General features: G+C 51.8%; 6 protein-coding genes across 6 annotated transcripts; 2 read left to right on the top strand and 4 right to left on the bottom strand.

Annotated features, from left to right (window-relative positions):
* Positions 1-22: 22 nt before the first annotated feature.
* PV05_05972 (uncharacterized protein) lies at positions 23-2,566 on the bottom strand. The gene is made up of 2 exons (XM_013462552.1): positions 826-2,566; positions 23-777 (listed from the first exon to the last, which is right to left on the bottom strand). The coding sequence occupies exons 1-2, from the start codon at positions 1,646-1,648 to the stop codon at positions 437-439; spliced, it is 1,164 nt and encodes a 387-aa protein (XP_013318006.1). The 5' UTR covers positions 1,649-2,566; the 3' UTR covers positions 23-436.
* A 2,635-nt stretch (positions 2,567-5,201) lies between these two features.
* On the bottom strand, positions 5,202-6,601 carry PV05_05971 (uncharacterized protein). The gene is made up of 2 exons (XM_013462551.1): positions 5,662-6,601; positions 5,202-5,605 (listed from the first exon to the last, which is right to left on the bottom strand). The coding sequence occupies exons 1-2, from the start codon at positions 6,503-6,505 to the stop codon at positions 5,514-5,516; spliced, it is 936 nt and encodes a 311-aa protein (XP_013318005.1). The 5' UTR covers positions 6,506-6,601; the 3' UTR covers positions 5,202-5,513.
* Positions 6,602-6,734: 133 nt separating this feature from the next.
* On the top strand, positions 6,735-8,632 carry PV05_05970 (uncharacterized protein). Its single transcript, XM_013462550.1, has 4 exons — positions 6,735-6,831; positions 6,895-7,081; positions 7,265-8,011; positions 8,064-8,632. Exons 1-4 carry the CDS (start codon positions 6,802-6,804, stop codon positions 8,348-8,350), a joined length of 1,251 nt encoding a protein of 416 aa, XP_013318004.1. The 5' UTR covers positions 6,735-6,801; the 3' UTR covers positions 8,351-8,632.
* A 49-nt stretch (positions 8,633-8,681) lies between these two features.
* PV05_05969 (uncharacterized protein) lies at positions 8,682-10,291 on the bottom strand. The gene is made up of 2 exons (XM_013462549.1): positions 10,144-10,291; positions 8,682-10,091 (listed from the first exon to the last, which is right to left on the bottom strand). The coding sequence occupies exons 1-2, from the start codon at positions 10,168-10,170 to the stop codon at positions 8,994-8,996; spliced, it is 1,125 nt and encodes a 374-aa protein (XP_013318003.1). The 5' UTR covers positions 10,171-10,291; the 3' UTR covers positions 8,682-8,993.
* Positions 10,292-10,603: 312 nt separating this feature from the next.
* PV05_05968 (uncharacterized protein) lies at positions 10,604-12,442 on the top strand. The gene is made up of 2 exons (XM_013462548.1): positions 10,604-10,792; positions 10,843-12,442. Exon 2 carries the CDS (start codon positions 10,980-10,982, stop codon positions 11,877-11,879), a length of 900 nt encoding a protein of 299 aa, XP_013318002.1. The 5' UTR covers positions 10,604-10,792; positions 10,843-10,979; the 3' UTR covers positions 11,880-12,442.
* Positions 11,561-12,884, bottom strand: PV05_05967 (uncharacterized protein). Its single transcript, XM_013462547.1, has 2 exons — positions 12,751-12,884; positions 11,561-12,699 (listed from the first exon to the last, which is right to left on the bottom strand). Exons 1-2 carry the CDS (start codon positions 12,839-12,841, stop codon positions 12,413-12,415), a joined length of 378 nt encoding a protein of 125 aa, XP_013318001.1. The 5' UTR covers positions 12,842-12,884; the 3' UTR covers positions 11,561-12,412.

The following is a 12,884-nucleotide window of genomic DNA, read 5'->3' as shown; positions in this document are numbered from 1 at the left end:
CACCGTGCCCAGCAACATTCGAGTCCAGCATCCTCCCTCCTCCCATAAACGTGAGACTCAAGGAAAAAGCCCGAAACATTCCAGCCGTTAGCACATGCAACTATTGGACAATGCGCGCATATCTCTATATAGATCCGTGCAAAGGACCCGGACCCCTGCAGGACACAAAAGGAACAGCCAAAGGCTCAAGATCGCCGCCCACATTCTCCCGCATATCCTAGACATGCAAATTTTGTCGTGAGCTGAATTTTGTTCCAGTCTCGATTTCATAATCATACAATCGTTCAGATTGGACAAACGTGGTACTCGTACAAATCATATATCATCCCAAAGTGTAAAGTCATCGAATGGTAGTCTTGCTGGGTACAAAGAAAAGGGTGCTATTAGTAATTTGGTCGTAGAGTCGTACCCAAAATGCCGTCAGAGCGGATTGTGTTCAGCTCGGTCCAGCTTGTAGTCGATCAGTCTGTCCAGTAAGGCCACTGCGAGGGAGGAGGTCCAGACACACGGTGAAAATGTGGGTGATCTGCTCTTCCCAAATGCCCAGTTCGAAATCAACAAGTCCGTACTGCTCTAGTTGATCACACAAGTTGACCAGCTCATCTACCAGATGGGCGATGGTCTCGCCGGAAAGAATGTCTGCTGGGAGCCTCGTTGTCCGTAATGCCTCCTCTGTGATTTCTTTCTGCTTTTGGCCAAGAGCTTCCCAGCATAAATTTAACTCTGTCCAGAGCTCGATGCGCTCTTCATGACTGCTCTCGTCGTCATGCTGCAGGCCTTGAACGATTAGCGCCTGTTCTTCCGGAATATTGGTAGCAAACTCACCCAGGGCGCTCACGGAGCCCACTAACCAACGTGTGGCCGCAAGGACTTTGTCGCTGGCTTCTGTCACTCTGCCAGCAACAATGTCGTCGAACGTTGACTTGATCTGCTGTTTGTAGTCTCTCAACCCCTGTCGCAGTGCCTCCTGATTAGTGTCCGGTTCGATTGTCCCTTGCGCGGGTTGTTGTTCCACTTGAGGAAAGTCCACCTGCCCGCCAGGATAAGGCTGGTGCAAGGGGCCACGCGTTACAGGCACACCACCGTACACGCTCTGTTCTGGCTGAGTTGTCAGATACTGGGATGAGCTGGACCCGACCCCTAGTCCCGCATGTTCCCCCTGTGGCATGTACTGCGGTACTGCAAATTGACTGGCCATCACCTCGAGGGCTGTCTGTCGCTGCTGATATGGGATATTGTCGTACAGCGATTGAGGCCCGACTGGCGGAAGCATCGAACCTGGTCCGTACTGCGTATATTGCTGTTGCTGTTGCTGTTGCTGTTGAGAAGGTGAAGACGGAACTTGTTGCTGCCTAGAAGCGTCGTGTATGTATGCGGGCGAATACTGCATCTGCACGCCTTGCATTGGACTACCGCCCTGTATTTGTGTGGTGCCATACTGCTGCTCTTGAAAACTATACCCAGGGTAGCCAGGGAGATACGGTCGTGTCAAAGAAGACCCGCCGATGTCGCTTCTCGCAGGTGTGGTGGGCTGCGCATACCGGTCGCCGGAGGGCGGGCCCATGGGTTGTCCAGGTAGAGGCCGCGACTGCGCAGGCGTCTGGTATGGTTGTCCATACTGCGTACGTCGACGGTCATTGCCGTCCATTTAAGGAAAGACAACTCGTCCGTCGGCGCCAGAGTGATGAAAGTAGAAACAGGCCTCCGCACAAATCGTATTCTGATATGATGCGCCGAATAGAACAACCTTCTTTTCTTCTGATGCCACCCTTTCCCAATCGCCAGATTGTGTTTCCTCATACAATATCCAAAGATGCCTGCAAATGCGCCTCGAGGCTGGATGGTAGTGAATACCGGGGCCTATTGGCGGTGGCCTTGTCAAAAGGAAGATGAAGACTGTGGCCACCCGTGACCGCAGGTTCAAATGAGCGACAAGAAGTCAGGATGTCGACTTGCAGCGCCGCCTTTGCGCAGATGTTCTGAACAGGTCTGGCACAGGATCAACACTCTCGCAGTGCTCGACTATTCGTGATGCGATCGACACTCGAAAATACTAGAGACCCTGAAGCGCAGATAGTCGAACCAAAGACCACTCAGCCCCCGTAATTCCCTCACAAAGACGTCCAAGTTTGCCTCGAGAAAATGGCCCCGTCGCCGACCAGAGAATAGATCCGTACCCAACTCGTAAAGCATGAACCGTGCGATTTGAGGAGAGTGGGGTGCGGTGTTGGAGAGGGTGGGTAGGGCGATACAGATTGACTATTAAGACACCGACGACAAACCGAGGGAAAGATCGTACGAAAGAAAGTAAAGGAGCGTTTGGTTGGTAAAGGAAGGAGAAAAAGTCCAAGTACCTTGAAATTGTGGAAGGAGCAACGTATACAAGAAGCCTAGGGATGCAGCTGCAGTGACATGCAGGTGGGAATCGCGCCCAACGCAAAAGACAACTTTGACAAGGACAGCTTGATGGGGAACGGCGTCGATACGGCATAGCAAACAGCGAATGATGGGTCGCGTGTGCCTGGTACAGTACGTCAAGATTGACTCCTCCCAGACACGGGTGACAATTGCTTTCACGAGCAGAGCAAAAGTGTGTCCGAAGCGGAAAGGAAAAGTCTTCTGAAGTGGACAGCGCCACAGGAGGGACTGTGCCAGTGCCCTAGAGGGCGGCATGCCATCCACTCGTCAGCCTGCCGGAGATGTTCTCGATGCAGGCTTGCACGACCCCAAAATCTCCATCGTCGTAGGGCTTCAGAACCAAGCCGTCACTGTTGGCATGAGCGTTTCTGCCGCCGCTCATGGTTCATGGGTAAAGACGCTCCTTCAAATCAAGCGGAGCAGGCGTAAGACAACGGAGGGTTTTCCTTGAAAAAGCGGGCAGAAGCCATTTGAATGGGCATGGTCAGCGGGTCAGATCCCCGGCTGTGGATCGTCCTCGGCGTGCTCAGAGCTCGCAGCGTCGTTTCCTAAAGGCCGCTCGCCTGGACACTAACCACTGGTCCGACAAGGCTTGCATCTGAAGCCCACCATCTGCCGGCGTTGCAGGCGAGATTTAGAGTGTGGCGCCCAAGCAGGGACGAGATTCAAGGAAGACCTTCTTAGCTCCCGAGGCCCAAGCACTCACTCAAGCCCCAGGATTGGTGGCCTTTTGTTGGCGATCGAACCTCGAGAAGGCCAGAGAAAGGCCGTAGCACGCCTAGGAGCAAGCAGCATCCGACACGTTCAATTCCAGCCCCAGCTTGTATCATTGCTGTCTCTTTAGGCTTGGAGGTATCATGCGTGTACTCTGTGTGCCGCATTTGGATTTTGAGGTTGTGACTGCGTGGCACAAGTCAATTACCAATCATGCACCAAGCTGTGTAAAGGTGAGCAAATTACATCGAGTACATTCAATAAATGGATTCGAAGGAATATGACCTGGCAACTTCCCCGAGTATGTGGAAGCATGGTACTCGAGACCATGAGAGTTTTGTGCCCACCTCGCTGTGCAAGTCTCCATGTGGCTGGAGGATCGCAGCCCAAATTGCCCAAAGTACTTGCAGATGCACTTTCCGGCTGAAGATGCTGAACAGCAGATGAAAGCATAACGAGACCCGGCGCACGAGTTATATGGGAAGAGTCGTATCAATCCACAAAGATGGTCAGGTGTGCGCGACGCTCCAGCAATCTTCCTGCGAGGCTTCAGTTTTGCGATTTGCTAGTAGTAGGGTCCTTTGAACCCGACATTGAAGGCTCCCTCACCTCGGTTCTCGAGCCTCTATTCCGGGGCTTGGTCCGTAGTTTGTTGCCTGACGTTTTGAGGCGCTGTCGAGCCGAGCCAGTCGGGTGGGCGGCTTACTGCATCGTCCCAAAGATCTGGCGAGCTGTCAGCTAACGCGTCCTCGGTAGTCAAACCTGCGGAACGGCGGACAACCGCTGACTCGCATAGTGCGCGTCCCTCCGACCTGTTACTGTATGCCAAACACTTCACTGCTGTCAGATGGATGTTTGTATGTATCTGAGAGCCGCTTTCAGTATTGTGAACGGCGGTAGCTGAGTTCACAATGGCAATCGGACGCGAGGGCTGTTTATGTTTGGTCCACGACTCGACTCGTCCTGGGTCCCAGGCACCAATGAGATGATTGGCATAATCTCAGATGCATCAGAATTCCGTGCAACGGACGCGAAGTGGAAACAAGGACTTCTGCAGCTTGGTCTGTTTCACACCTGGTCTGTTTAGGTCTCTAGCCTCCACAATCCCGGCGGAACAATATGAAGCTGAGAGCTCAAGAGATTAGACGCATGGCTCGCCCCGTTGACTTCACAAGCCGTTGCAATTGTTTACATACAGCCAAGGTAGGTGCGTGGTTAACTAGGAGGGCGTGGAGGGCCGACGGATGCTTAACGAGACGAGGTTGATGACGCGCTTACCCTAGCGTTGATAATCCCGGAGACTGATGGTTTGACGTGGCTTGACAGGCGTGTTTCAGGTCATGATCTCCTGCCGTGTACGGAGAGGCTCTGGCTGTCCATGGTGAGACGAACCTCACGCTCATTAGCGTGTTATATTCCACATAGAGATCTGCGACCCAAGCAGAGATGTTGCTTCGCCCTCGCCAACATCGCGATTCACGACAGTCCAGACGATTGATATCCGGGAACAATCTGGCTCGATATGCGCAGTGTAGTGGGCACGTTGACACCCGTTCTTCTCACCATCATACTTATATGAATAGGTTCCAGGTCTCTTGTTGACTTTTTCGTGTACGCATTACTAAGTTCAGGAATCGTCTCTCTAGGCCGACCTTCGAGTTCTTGGCCATACGTGGAATTGAGGGTTATGGGTGTGGATCGACCTGCATCAACGGCAGCACTAGCCAGGGTTGTAAGCACCTCCATGCGAGAATTGCGCGCATTGTTGCCGTCAATGCAATCGAAGAAACGAGTGGCGGTATCGCTGTGCATCATGGACTTTTCCTTGACATAACAGGCAGGAGAATTAGGCGACGCAGTGGACTTTCATCTTGGTCGATGATGCCATATTGAGAAGGGTGATATGTCGAGTATCTCTTGGTCGTCGTCGGAAAATTTGGTCAAGATCGAAAGAGCAATGTCCCGTCGCGACACCCTGTGCAACGAGGAAAGCTTGAGGAACGTACAGAACCAGAACAGGTAGAAGCAGCAGATGTTGCACGTGAGAGCAGCAGATTCGATACGTTAGGTGGAGATCTCTTTTGATCGTGTGACACTCCCACGAGGCCAGCTCCCTCTCACAATAATCTCAAGCTAGTGCTGTATGTTGGCCTTGCGGGAGCTCGCTTGACATGGCAGGTCAGACACAGGCATATAAGAAGCGACAAAGGAGCTCAGCTGCGTGGTGAATTAGGGAAAAGGGGAAACCATATCCGTCTCACAAGCATATTGGAACAGGACGAGAAGGCACGCAATCACTGGTGACCTGGTACAAAGCCTGGTATACAGGTAAATTGAATATGATGTACACACAGCAAGTACCACTGCTGAGAGTGCGACTCTCATCGCTTAACCCAAGCAGGCTTCTTCCTGGCCTTCAGTCTGCCAGGCTTCTTTCGTTCGACACGTCTCATATCCGACGTGACACAGCCAGCTGCATTGAGAATTAGCGGTTGACACAATCATGTTCACCCAACAGAGGTGACTTACCTCGTCGAAGTGCTGGCTTGAGAGCAGGTTCGTGCACCAACAATGCCTTGGCCACTGCTAGTGTGATAGATTCGGCTTGCCCAGTAACTCCACCTCCAGCGACCATTGCGAACACGTTGTACTTGTCCATTCTTTCTGTAGCTTTCAATGCCCACAGAGCGCTCTCTCGATCATGCAAGCGAGGGAACACCTGCACAATATTTCGACCATTGACCAGCACTTCTCCGGCGCCTTCGACAAGATATACCTTTGCGGCAGACTCTTTTCTGCGTCCAATCGCAACAGACCTTCCATACTCATCGATCTTGCCTGGGTTTGCCTTTTGGAGTTCCTCCGAGCCTGGACGGCGAAAGCGGTCCAAGATTTGTTTTACATCCCTTGGACGTATCCTCGGATGTATCTTGTTCAGCCGAGTTAGGAGCTGTAGGACCTTTGTGTATTTCGCGGCGGCAACTTTTTCGCCCGTAGAACTACGGTATTGACCAAGCTTCAGCCATACGCCTCTTGGTACCAGATCAGGAGGAGCGACGGGAAGGCTGCCATGCTTTTTGACCAGAGACTGTAGGAGAAGGAAGTGATCGTTGAAAACGGGGGATGCGGTGAAGTAGGATGGCGACGCAGGTAGAATTCGGGCGGGAACCGCGTTGGAGTCACTGAGATCGATTTCGGGAGCGGCTCGAACTTGGATATCTGCAGGTGATGGCGTTGTTGTTGAGAAGTTCTGTCGCTGCGCAGGAAGCTGTCTCCATGGAGCTTGCGCCCTCGATGTTTTGCATTGTACACGGCATTGGCGGCACGTCCAGGAGATGGCAGCTGGTAGAACCTGCACTGGAGACCTAGCCATCCTGCAAGTGCTGACAGAAGCTAGCGGTGCTCCGTCACCTCGACTGCATGAGAAAAGAGATGTGATGGCGAATTGCAATTCCCAAATGGAGCCGATGGACTCACTGCTCTCAAGTGAAAACCGAAGCAAAGCAATTGAAGCGTGAGCGTCTTGCCAAGGCCAGGCTGGCCTCCCGTTCCAAGGTCGCACCCAGCGGCGCTAACTTCAGATTTTTTTGTTCGATTCGTCCGTCACTTTGAGCAACCACATTGCCAAATCCTACTCTTCACCCGTAATTTCATAGAGTTCAGGTCAAGATGTCGTTCGGAAAGCTGTACGGCTTCAAGGTATGTATTGAGAGACCTTCTTCTCCCGTGGCGAGAAGCAGTGAATACTGATTCTGACCGCAGGAAAATGCCCGCTCCACCGCTCTTCTAGTGGTTGCGAAGGAGAACAACCTCGACGTTGAACTCGTCGAGACTCGTCCGCCCAATGTCGACACCGAATATCTCAAATTGAACCCCCTTGCCCGAGTCCCAACTTTCGTTGGCGCCAATGGCTTCATCCTGACCGAAAGCATCGCAATCGCCATCTACTGTACGTCTTGACTCATACCCCGCCATCCGCCAGGATTCTCCCTGCGATTACAAGATGAGCTATATTATTACATTCAGTTATCCCTGTCTGAAACGTTGTGTTGACCATGTTTGACTCTGATTCTCCAAACCTATCATTATTTCTCATACCTGCACTACCCAAGATTGGTCTGACCATTTACAGTTGCGTCTCAGAATGAGAAGACAACCCTGCTCGGCAAGACCAAGCAAGACTATGCTTCCATTGTCCGATGGATGTCATTTTCCAACTCTGAGGTTCTCCCTACCCTCAGCGGCTGGTTCCGTCCTCTCATCGGCCGAGACCCATACAACAAGAAGTCAGTCGACGACTCGAAAGCTGCAGCACTGAAGGTTCTCCAAGTTCTCGAGCAGCACTTCCTCATCCACACTTTCCTTGTCGGAGAGCGCCTCACCCTTGCCGATCTGTTCACTGCTTCCCAAATTGCACGCGGTTTCCAGTACACTCTTGACAAGGCCTGGCGATCCGAGAACCCCAACGTCACTAGATGGTACGAGACCATTACCAACCAGCCGATCTGGAAGGCCATCATCGAGCAGCCCATCATGGTCGAGGAGGCAGTCAAGTACACCCCACCAAAGAAGGATGCAAAGCCTGCTAAGGCCCCAACACCAGCTGCGCCCAAGGCCGAGAAGAAGCCAGCTAAAGAGGAGGAAGACGAAGAAGAGGAGGCAAAGCCGGAAGTCAAGGCCAAGCACCCTCTTGAAGCGCTTCCCAAGCCAACTCTCATTCTCGATGACTGGAAGCGAAAGTATTCCAACGAGGAAACTCGTGAGGTCGCTCTCCCTTGGTTCTGGGAACACTACAAGCCAGAGGAGTATTCTTTGTGGAAGGTGGACTACAAGTACAACGATGAGTTGACGCAGGTCTTCATGACTTCCAACCTCATTGGTATGCTCCAACAATGCCGTCTCTTTGGATGACCCGCTAACATAGCTTTTAGGTGGCTTCTTCGCCCGCCTCGAGGCTTCCCGAAAGTATCTCTTTGGATGCTGCTCGGTCTATGGCCAGGCCAACGACTCTGTCATCCAAGGTACCTTCCTAGTCCGTGGCGACGAGGCTCTTCCTGCTTTCGATGTCGCTCCGGACTATGAGAGCTACGAATTCACCAAGCTTGACCCCAGCAAGCCCGAGGACAAGGCTTTCGTCGAGGACCAGTGGTCGTGGGATAAGCCAATTGAGGTCAACGGCAAGAAGTACGAGTGGGCTGATGGCAAGGTCTTCAAGTAGATGGCACAAACAACGTCATCCAACCTGGTCATCACCGCTTGTGCTTGACCTGTGAAAAGATGCAACAGACATTCATCTGAAGCCATGTTCATGACGCGATGAGAAAAGGATGCGTGAGAGACATGCACACTCGAGGTTGGTCTCGCTGGGGGGACTATGACCAGCTGAACATTAGGTGTTGACGTGTGTATGTCTTGTTTCTTATTAGCTCCCATAGAAAAGGAGAAGCTATGCATGCCCTACGATATATTTCGGCCTCTCTATCTTCGCGGTAATCCTACGTTCATGTCTGTCATCATTAAGGTGAAGTAACCTTTGTTGTCTTCGTGCACTGAACCGGAGAATAGTTGCGGATAGATAGATGAGTGATATCGAAGATGGACCTGAGGTACTTTTAGTGCGCCTAACCACTGGGATTCTGAGTCCGGAGAAAAGCCTATCAATATTTTTGGAGGTGCGTATATAAATGGTGCGAAAAGGTTGCGACGCCACACGATGCCAATCGTGGAACAACCTCAGGATGTGCTCTGAACCTCCCTGTTGTGTACGTACCCAAAGCGCATAAGTACCCAGGAAACCACAAAAGCAAGTATATGCCCACCCAATTGTCCAAATCATGTCAACACAGTAAATCTATATAGCTTTACTCGGGTGATCTCTTCTTGATGCTTCCGAATCTTTTCTTCAGACCTCCACTTAGCCTCTTGAAACTGCCACTTCGACCCAATTGACCTTCGCCATCGTCCCAGCTGCTTGGGGGCAATGCACCGGATGAGCTTCGGTTGCGGGAGCTCTTCGTCTCCATCTCGATTCCATCGGCTCCAACCTTTCCGTCGTGGATATGGTGGCCTTTGAGAGCCTTCTCAATACTGTAACTAGGCTCTCCTTTGCCCTTGATATCCTCGGGGAGATATTGGACACCAGGCCAGCGCTTGTAGGCTCCACCTTCGGGTCCGGCCTCGATCATCATATTGTCGCCTTCCTCGTAATTGTACACATTACCCATGCGATCGGTATTTCCAGGTGCGTAGGTTGCAACTCCATCCAGAGGTCGGTGACGAACAACACTATCGATGATCTTCTCCTTGGGCGTCGCTTTCAAGGCTTCAGCGTTAGATTGGGATAGTGCTGCCACTGGTGAGTTGACAGAATTGTTCCTGGCGAACAATGTGGCGTCATAAGGACCTCCGTGGTGCCATGCAGCTCCACCGCTGTTGTCCAGACTATCAATCGTGTCCGGCTGGATATGATGCTTTCTGGTGACGTGCCTGGAACGGTCCGCAACATGCTTCTGTTTTGCCAATGTATCCAATGGCCGGTGCGACATATCGCCAGGGAAGCGCTCAGTCAACGAGCTGCCTCTTCTACGACCCGACTTGGGCTCCCCAAATGCTTCTTGTCTGTGGCTAGGAGACCGAGGAGACTGAGATGAGAAAGTCCCGGTTGGGGTGTTCGCGGATGGCGGCGGAGACGGATAGGAAGAGGGAGGAGAAGAAGGATATTTCCGGGCATTGCTATTGCTGTGCAGAGAAACACTCCGTTTGACCTCAGTTGCGTTGATGTCGGACATGGATGTTTTGCGGTAAGGATTGTTCTTTGACAGCCTCCTTCCCGAGTATGTTCTGCCTGGAGTGGGTGCCTTGGCTGGGACGACAGAAGGACCGCCACGGAAAGCGTTACCAGGACCGTCTTCCTGGGAAGGTTCAGGCGCATTCAGAGGGTCTAGGAGGTATTTTGAGGCCTAAGGGAGCAAGTGTCAGGCTTGCGCACTGATGATCAGCTGTACTACTCACCCATTCTTTGTCATCAGAGGATTCCATCTTGAGAACACGAATTGGAGGCAAATGAGACGGTAAGATTCTGCGTACGCCCTGGACACGATGTTTGATGCGTGCGGTCTACGGAGTACACTCAACTGAATTGGGAAGAAGTAGGCATTCCTCTAGGTTTTGAGAGAAGCGAATCCTGTGCCTTACCTGGGTAGCGATCACGGTCCTCTGGCACTGGCGTCATGGTGGACCCCACGGAAATACTACATAGGCGTCTGGGTGACGCCTATCGATGCTTAGTGAGTCTAGTTAGCCGGGGGGTCCTATCGCTACGAGCTCTACGGAGTACGAGTACTGTGTGCCACAGTATTTTGATGGCTGGGAGGCTAGGTACTCAATAATCGCTGGCCTTGTGGCTCCGTCAGTGATCAGAAAGCACTCTTTGACGCGCAAGCTTGCAGGTTCTTTCAATGCCATTATTATCGCTGTTTCTGGGCGGCTCTTCTGGTTCTGCATGTCTTCCGCTTATCCCGGTTCAATTTTTCCAACGCTCCTCTGATTTGTGCAGCTCATCCGCCACGATCACCTTCCGAGCGGGTGAATTGAGCACAAATTCGTGTATACCCGAAGTCAACTGAGACATTGTCTTCGTCACCACTGAGACGTGTATATTGTATGCTTCCTGCTCAAATACAGTTATGGGTCCATGCTGACGTGCCAAAGGACGCTTCTTGTCATCGATCGTCCCATTCTCCAGGGATCTGAACCTGCTCCGCCAACCCTTCTTGTTCCCAAATCCAGGGCACATGCTTCCCAGTTCTTGGCAGGTACCATGACCACGTTTTCCAGCACCAACAAGCATGTTGGTCGACTATTCAGACTCGAGCTCCGACAGCGACAGCCACCCTAGCGACCACACAACAGGCCGTCGGAAGCGAAAGGCTGAAGACGTTGAGGTTGTCAAGCTCGACGGCAGGCGACCTCCACCATTGCCTGCCTCGTTCCGTTCATTGTATGCTACGAACGTGAGGACTTTTGCAAGCGATGATCCTGCTCTGCATGCTGGTCGAACCCGGCAGGTGCCTCACGCCATAGGTAATTGGCCAACCCATGCTTATCTTGAATGGTATCCTTCAAAGCCTGAGCTAGTCCAGCTTGACAAAGTGATAAAGCACGCAGAATGGTCCAATACCTGCGATAGCTTTCACAACTTCCTACGCTCTGATTTAGGGGCACCGCAGCCACTCCATATCAGTCTATCAGCTCCACTTGTTCTGAAGACAGATCAAAAGGATGCTTTCCAGGAGACCATACTTTCAGAAATTTCCCGGAGCGAGGTGAAGCCTTTCCATGTTCAGGCTACTGGACTAGATTGGTTTGCGAACTACGAGAGAAGCAGGTTTTTCCTGGCGTTAAAGCTCAGTAGACCCTCCAACAACGATTTGAACAAGCTATTATCGGCATCTAATGCAGCTGCTCGGCAATTTGGACTCGCAGAGCTGTATGACAACGACTCGAAGAAATCAGACAAGGACATTTCGAAAACTCAACAAACCATGATTGACAGGTCAGATGCTTTCCATATAAGTATTGCCTGGACTGTAAAAGAGCCTGATAAGGAAACTCGACAGCAACTTGTCAATCTCGAAGACGACTACTTGAAAACGCTGATGGTGAGCTTCTCAGCCCTCAAGCTCAAAATGGGTAATGTCGTGATTGGCATTCCATTCACCAAATGTCGCGATACAAGCACAGAATGATCCTGCCGCTCATTTCTGCGTGGGAATCTCCAGCTCGATCTCTATGATCGTAACAACCATCCCAGGTGTGGTATGCCTCATATGCCCAGTGGCTGCGCATTGACTGTCCGGCAAGGCCTCGGGGTGCTCACCGGTAACCTGCCATGGCCGAAACCAAAGTATACTCTGCACACTCAGACTCCGCCAAGATCGCAACGCTTCCAGCTGTCAAGAGGATACTCCAGCACTGTTGCATCACTTTGCAGAGGGTCACGGGGCAGACACTTCGATGTAAAGCCATCGGTCTTCAACCTCGTCCTGAATATTTCAACAACACGGCGCCACGAGTCTAACACCACGATGTGATGAAGAATTCTTCCCGACTGAGCATCGTCGGTCTTGGGAGCAGCATCGCCGTTTACCCCTTGACAAGAGAGTTGGTGGATGTCGTTGACGGGCCCTAAGCGGCGGACTGGAGATAATGAACCTCGTCGCAACTTGAAGGTGTGTAGATGAGTGATGCGGTGTTCAAATAGATCGATCCGACAGGGCTTTCAGCTCTTCAACAACTTGTTCCTCTTTTCTCTCCTCTTTCTCCTTTCGACTAGCTTTCTGTGCATCTTTTCTGCCATCTTCTCGTATCTCTCCTTCTCTTCCTTTGCCTTTCTCCGGTCTTTGATAGCCTGTATTCTCCTATTTCGCTCCTGCTCTTTCTCATCTCTCATCTCTTGCTCTCGTGCCTTGGTGGCTTGTTTGAGCTGATCCAGCTCTTTGCGTTTAGCGTAAGAGGTCTGGCCAGAAGTCGGGCGAAAGGCCTTTTTAGGAGCATGCCAGTTCTTGCCTGCAGGAACGAATCAGTCGCTGCGAACAAGTCGACGAGAGAGATTATTACCGTTCACTCGCAAGCCATACTTTTGGGCCGGCTGTACGGAAGAAGACGTGGATGCCATCTGAGGCTCGCTGGAAGGGGCTTCAACAGACATTGTGTCTTGTCGCTGCAACTGAGGCCCAGGATCTGGTTAGTAG

Source organism: Exophiala xenobiotica (assembly GCF_000835505.1).
Source record: "Exophiala xenobiotica strain CBS 118157 unplaced genomic scaffold supercont1.3, whole genome shotgun sequence".
Taxonomy (NCBI): domain Eukaryota; kingdom Fungi; phylum Ascomycota; class Eurotiomycetes; order Chaetothyriales; family Herpotrichiellaceae; genus Exophiala; species Exophiala xenobiotica.
The sequence above is the reverse complement of the archived record's forward strand: the minus strand, read 5'-3'. Positions and strand labels throughout refer to the sequence as shown.

Bases quoted from the DNA above. Each gene is read 5' to 3' on its own strand.
- PV05_05970 (XM_013462550.1), top strand. From the start codon at position 6,802: ATGTCGTTCGGAAAGCTGTACGGCTTCAAG. The intron at 6,832-6,894 runs GTATGTATTGAG...TTCTGACCGCAG, and splicing joins GAAAGCTGTACGGCTTCAAG to GAAAATGCCCGCTCCACCGC. The intron at 8,012-8,063 runs GTATGCTCCAAC...CATAGCTTTTAG, and splicing joins CATGACTTCCAACCTCATTG to GTGGCTTCTTCGCCCGCCTC.
- PV05_05971 (XM_013462551.1), bottom strand. From the start codon at position 6,505: ATGGCTAGGTCTCCAGTGCAGGTTCTACCAGCTGCCATCTCCTGGACG. The intron at 5,606-5,661 runs GTAAGTCACCTC...TTCTCAATGCAG, and splicing joins CAAGCCAGCACTTCGACGAG to CTGGCTGTGTCACGTCGGAT.
- PV05_05968 (XM_013462548.1), top strand. From the start codon at position 10,980: ATGTTGGTCGACTATTCAGACTCGAGCTCCGACAGCGACAGCCACCCT.
- PV05_05969 (XM_013462549.1), bottom strand. From the start codon at position 10,170: ATGGAATCCTCTGATGACAAAGAATGG. The intron at 10,092-10,143 runs GTGAGTAGTACA...TTGCTCCCTTAG, and splicing joins CCTCTGATGACAAAGAATGG to GCCTCAAAATACCTCCTAGA.
- PV05_05967 (XM_013462547.1), bottom strand. From the start codon at position 12,841: ATGTCTGTTGAAGCCCCTTCCAGCGAGCCTCAGATGGCATCCACGTCT. The intron at 12,700-12,750 runs GTAATAATCTCT...TCGTTCCTGCAG, and splicing joins GTATGGCTTGCGAGTGAACG to GCAAGAACTGGCATGCTCCT.
- PV05_05972 (XM_013462552.1), bottom strand. From the start codon at position 1,648: ATGGACGGCAATGACCGTCGACGTACGCAGTATGGACAACCATACCAG. The intron at 778-825 runs GTGAGTTTGCTA...TAATCGTTCAAG, and splicing joins GGGCTCCGTGAGCGCCCTGG to GCCTGCAGCATGACGACGAG.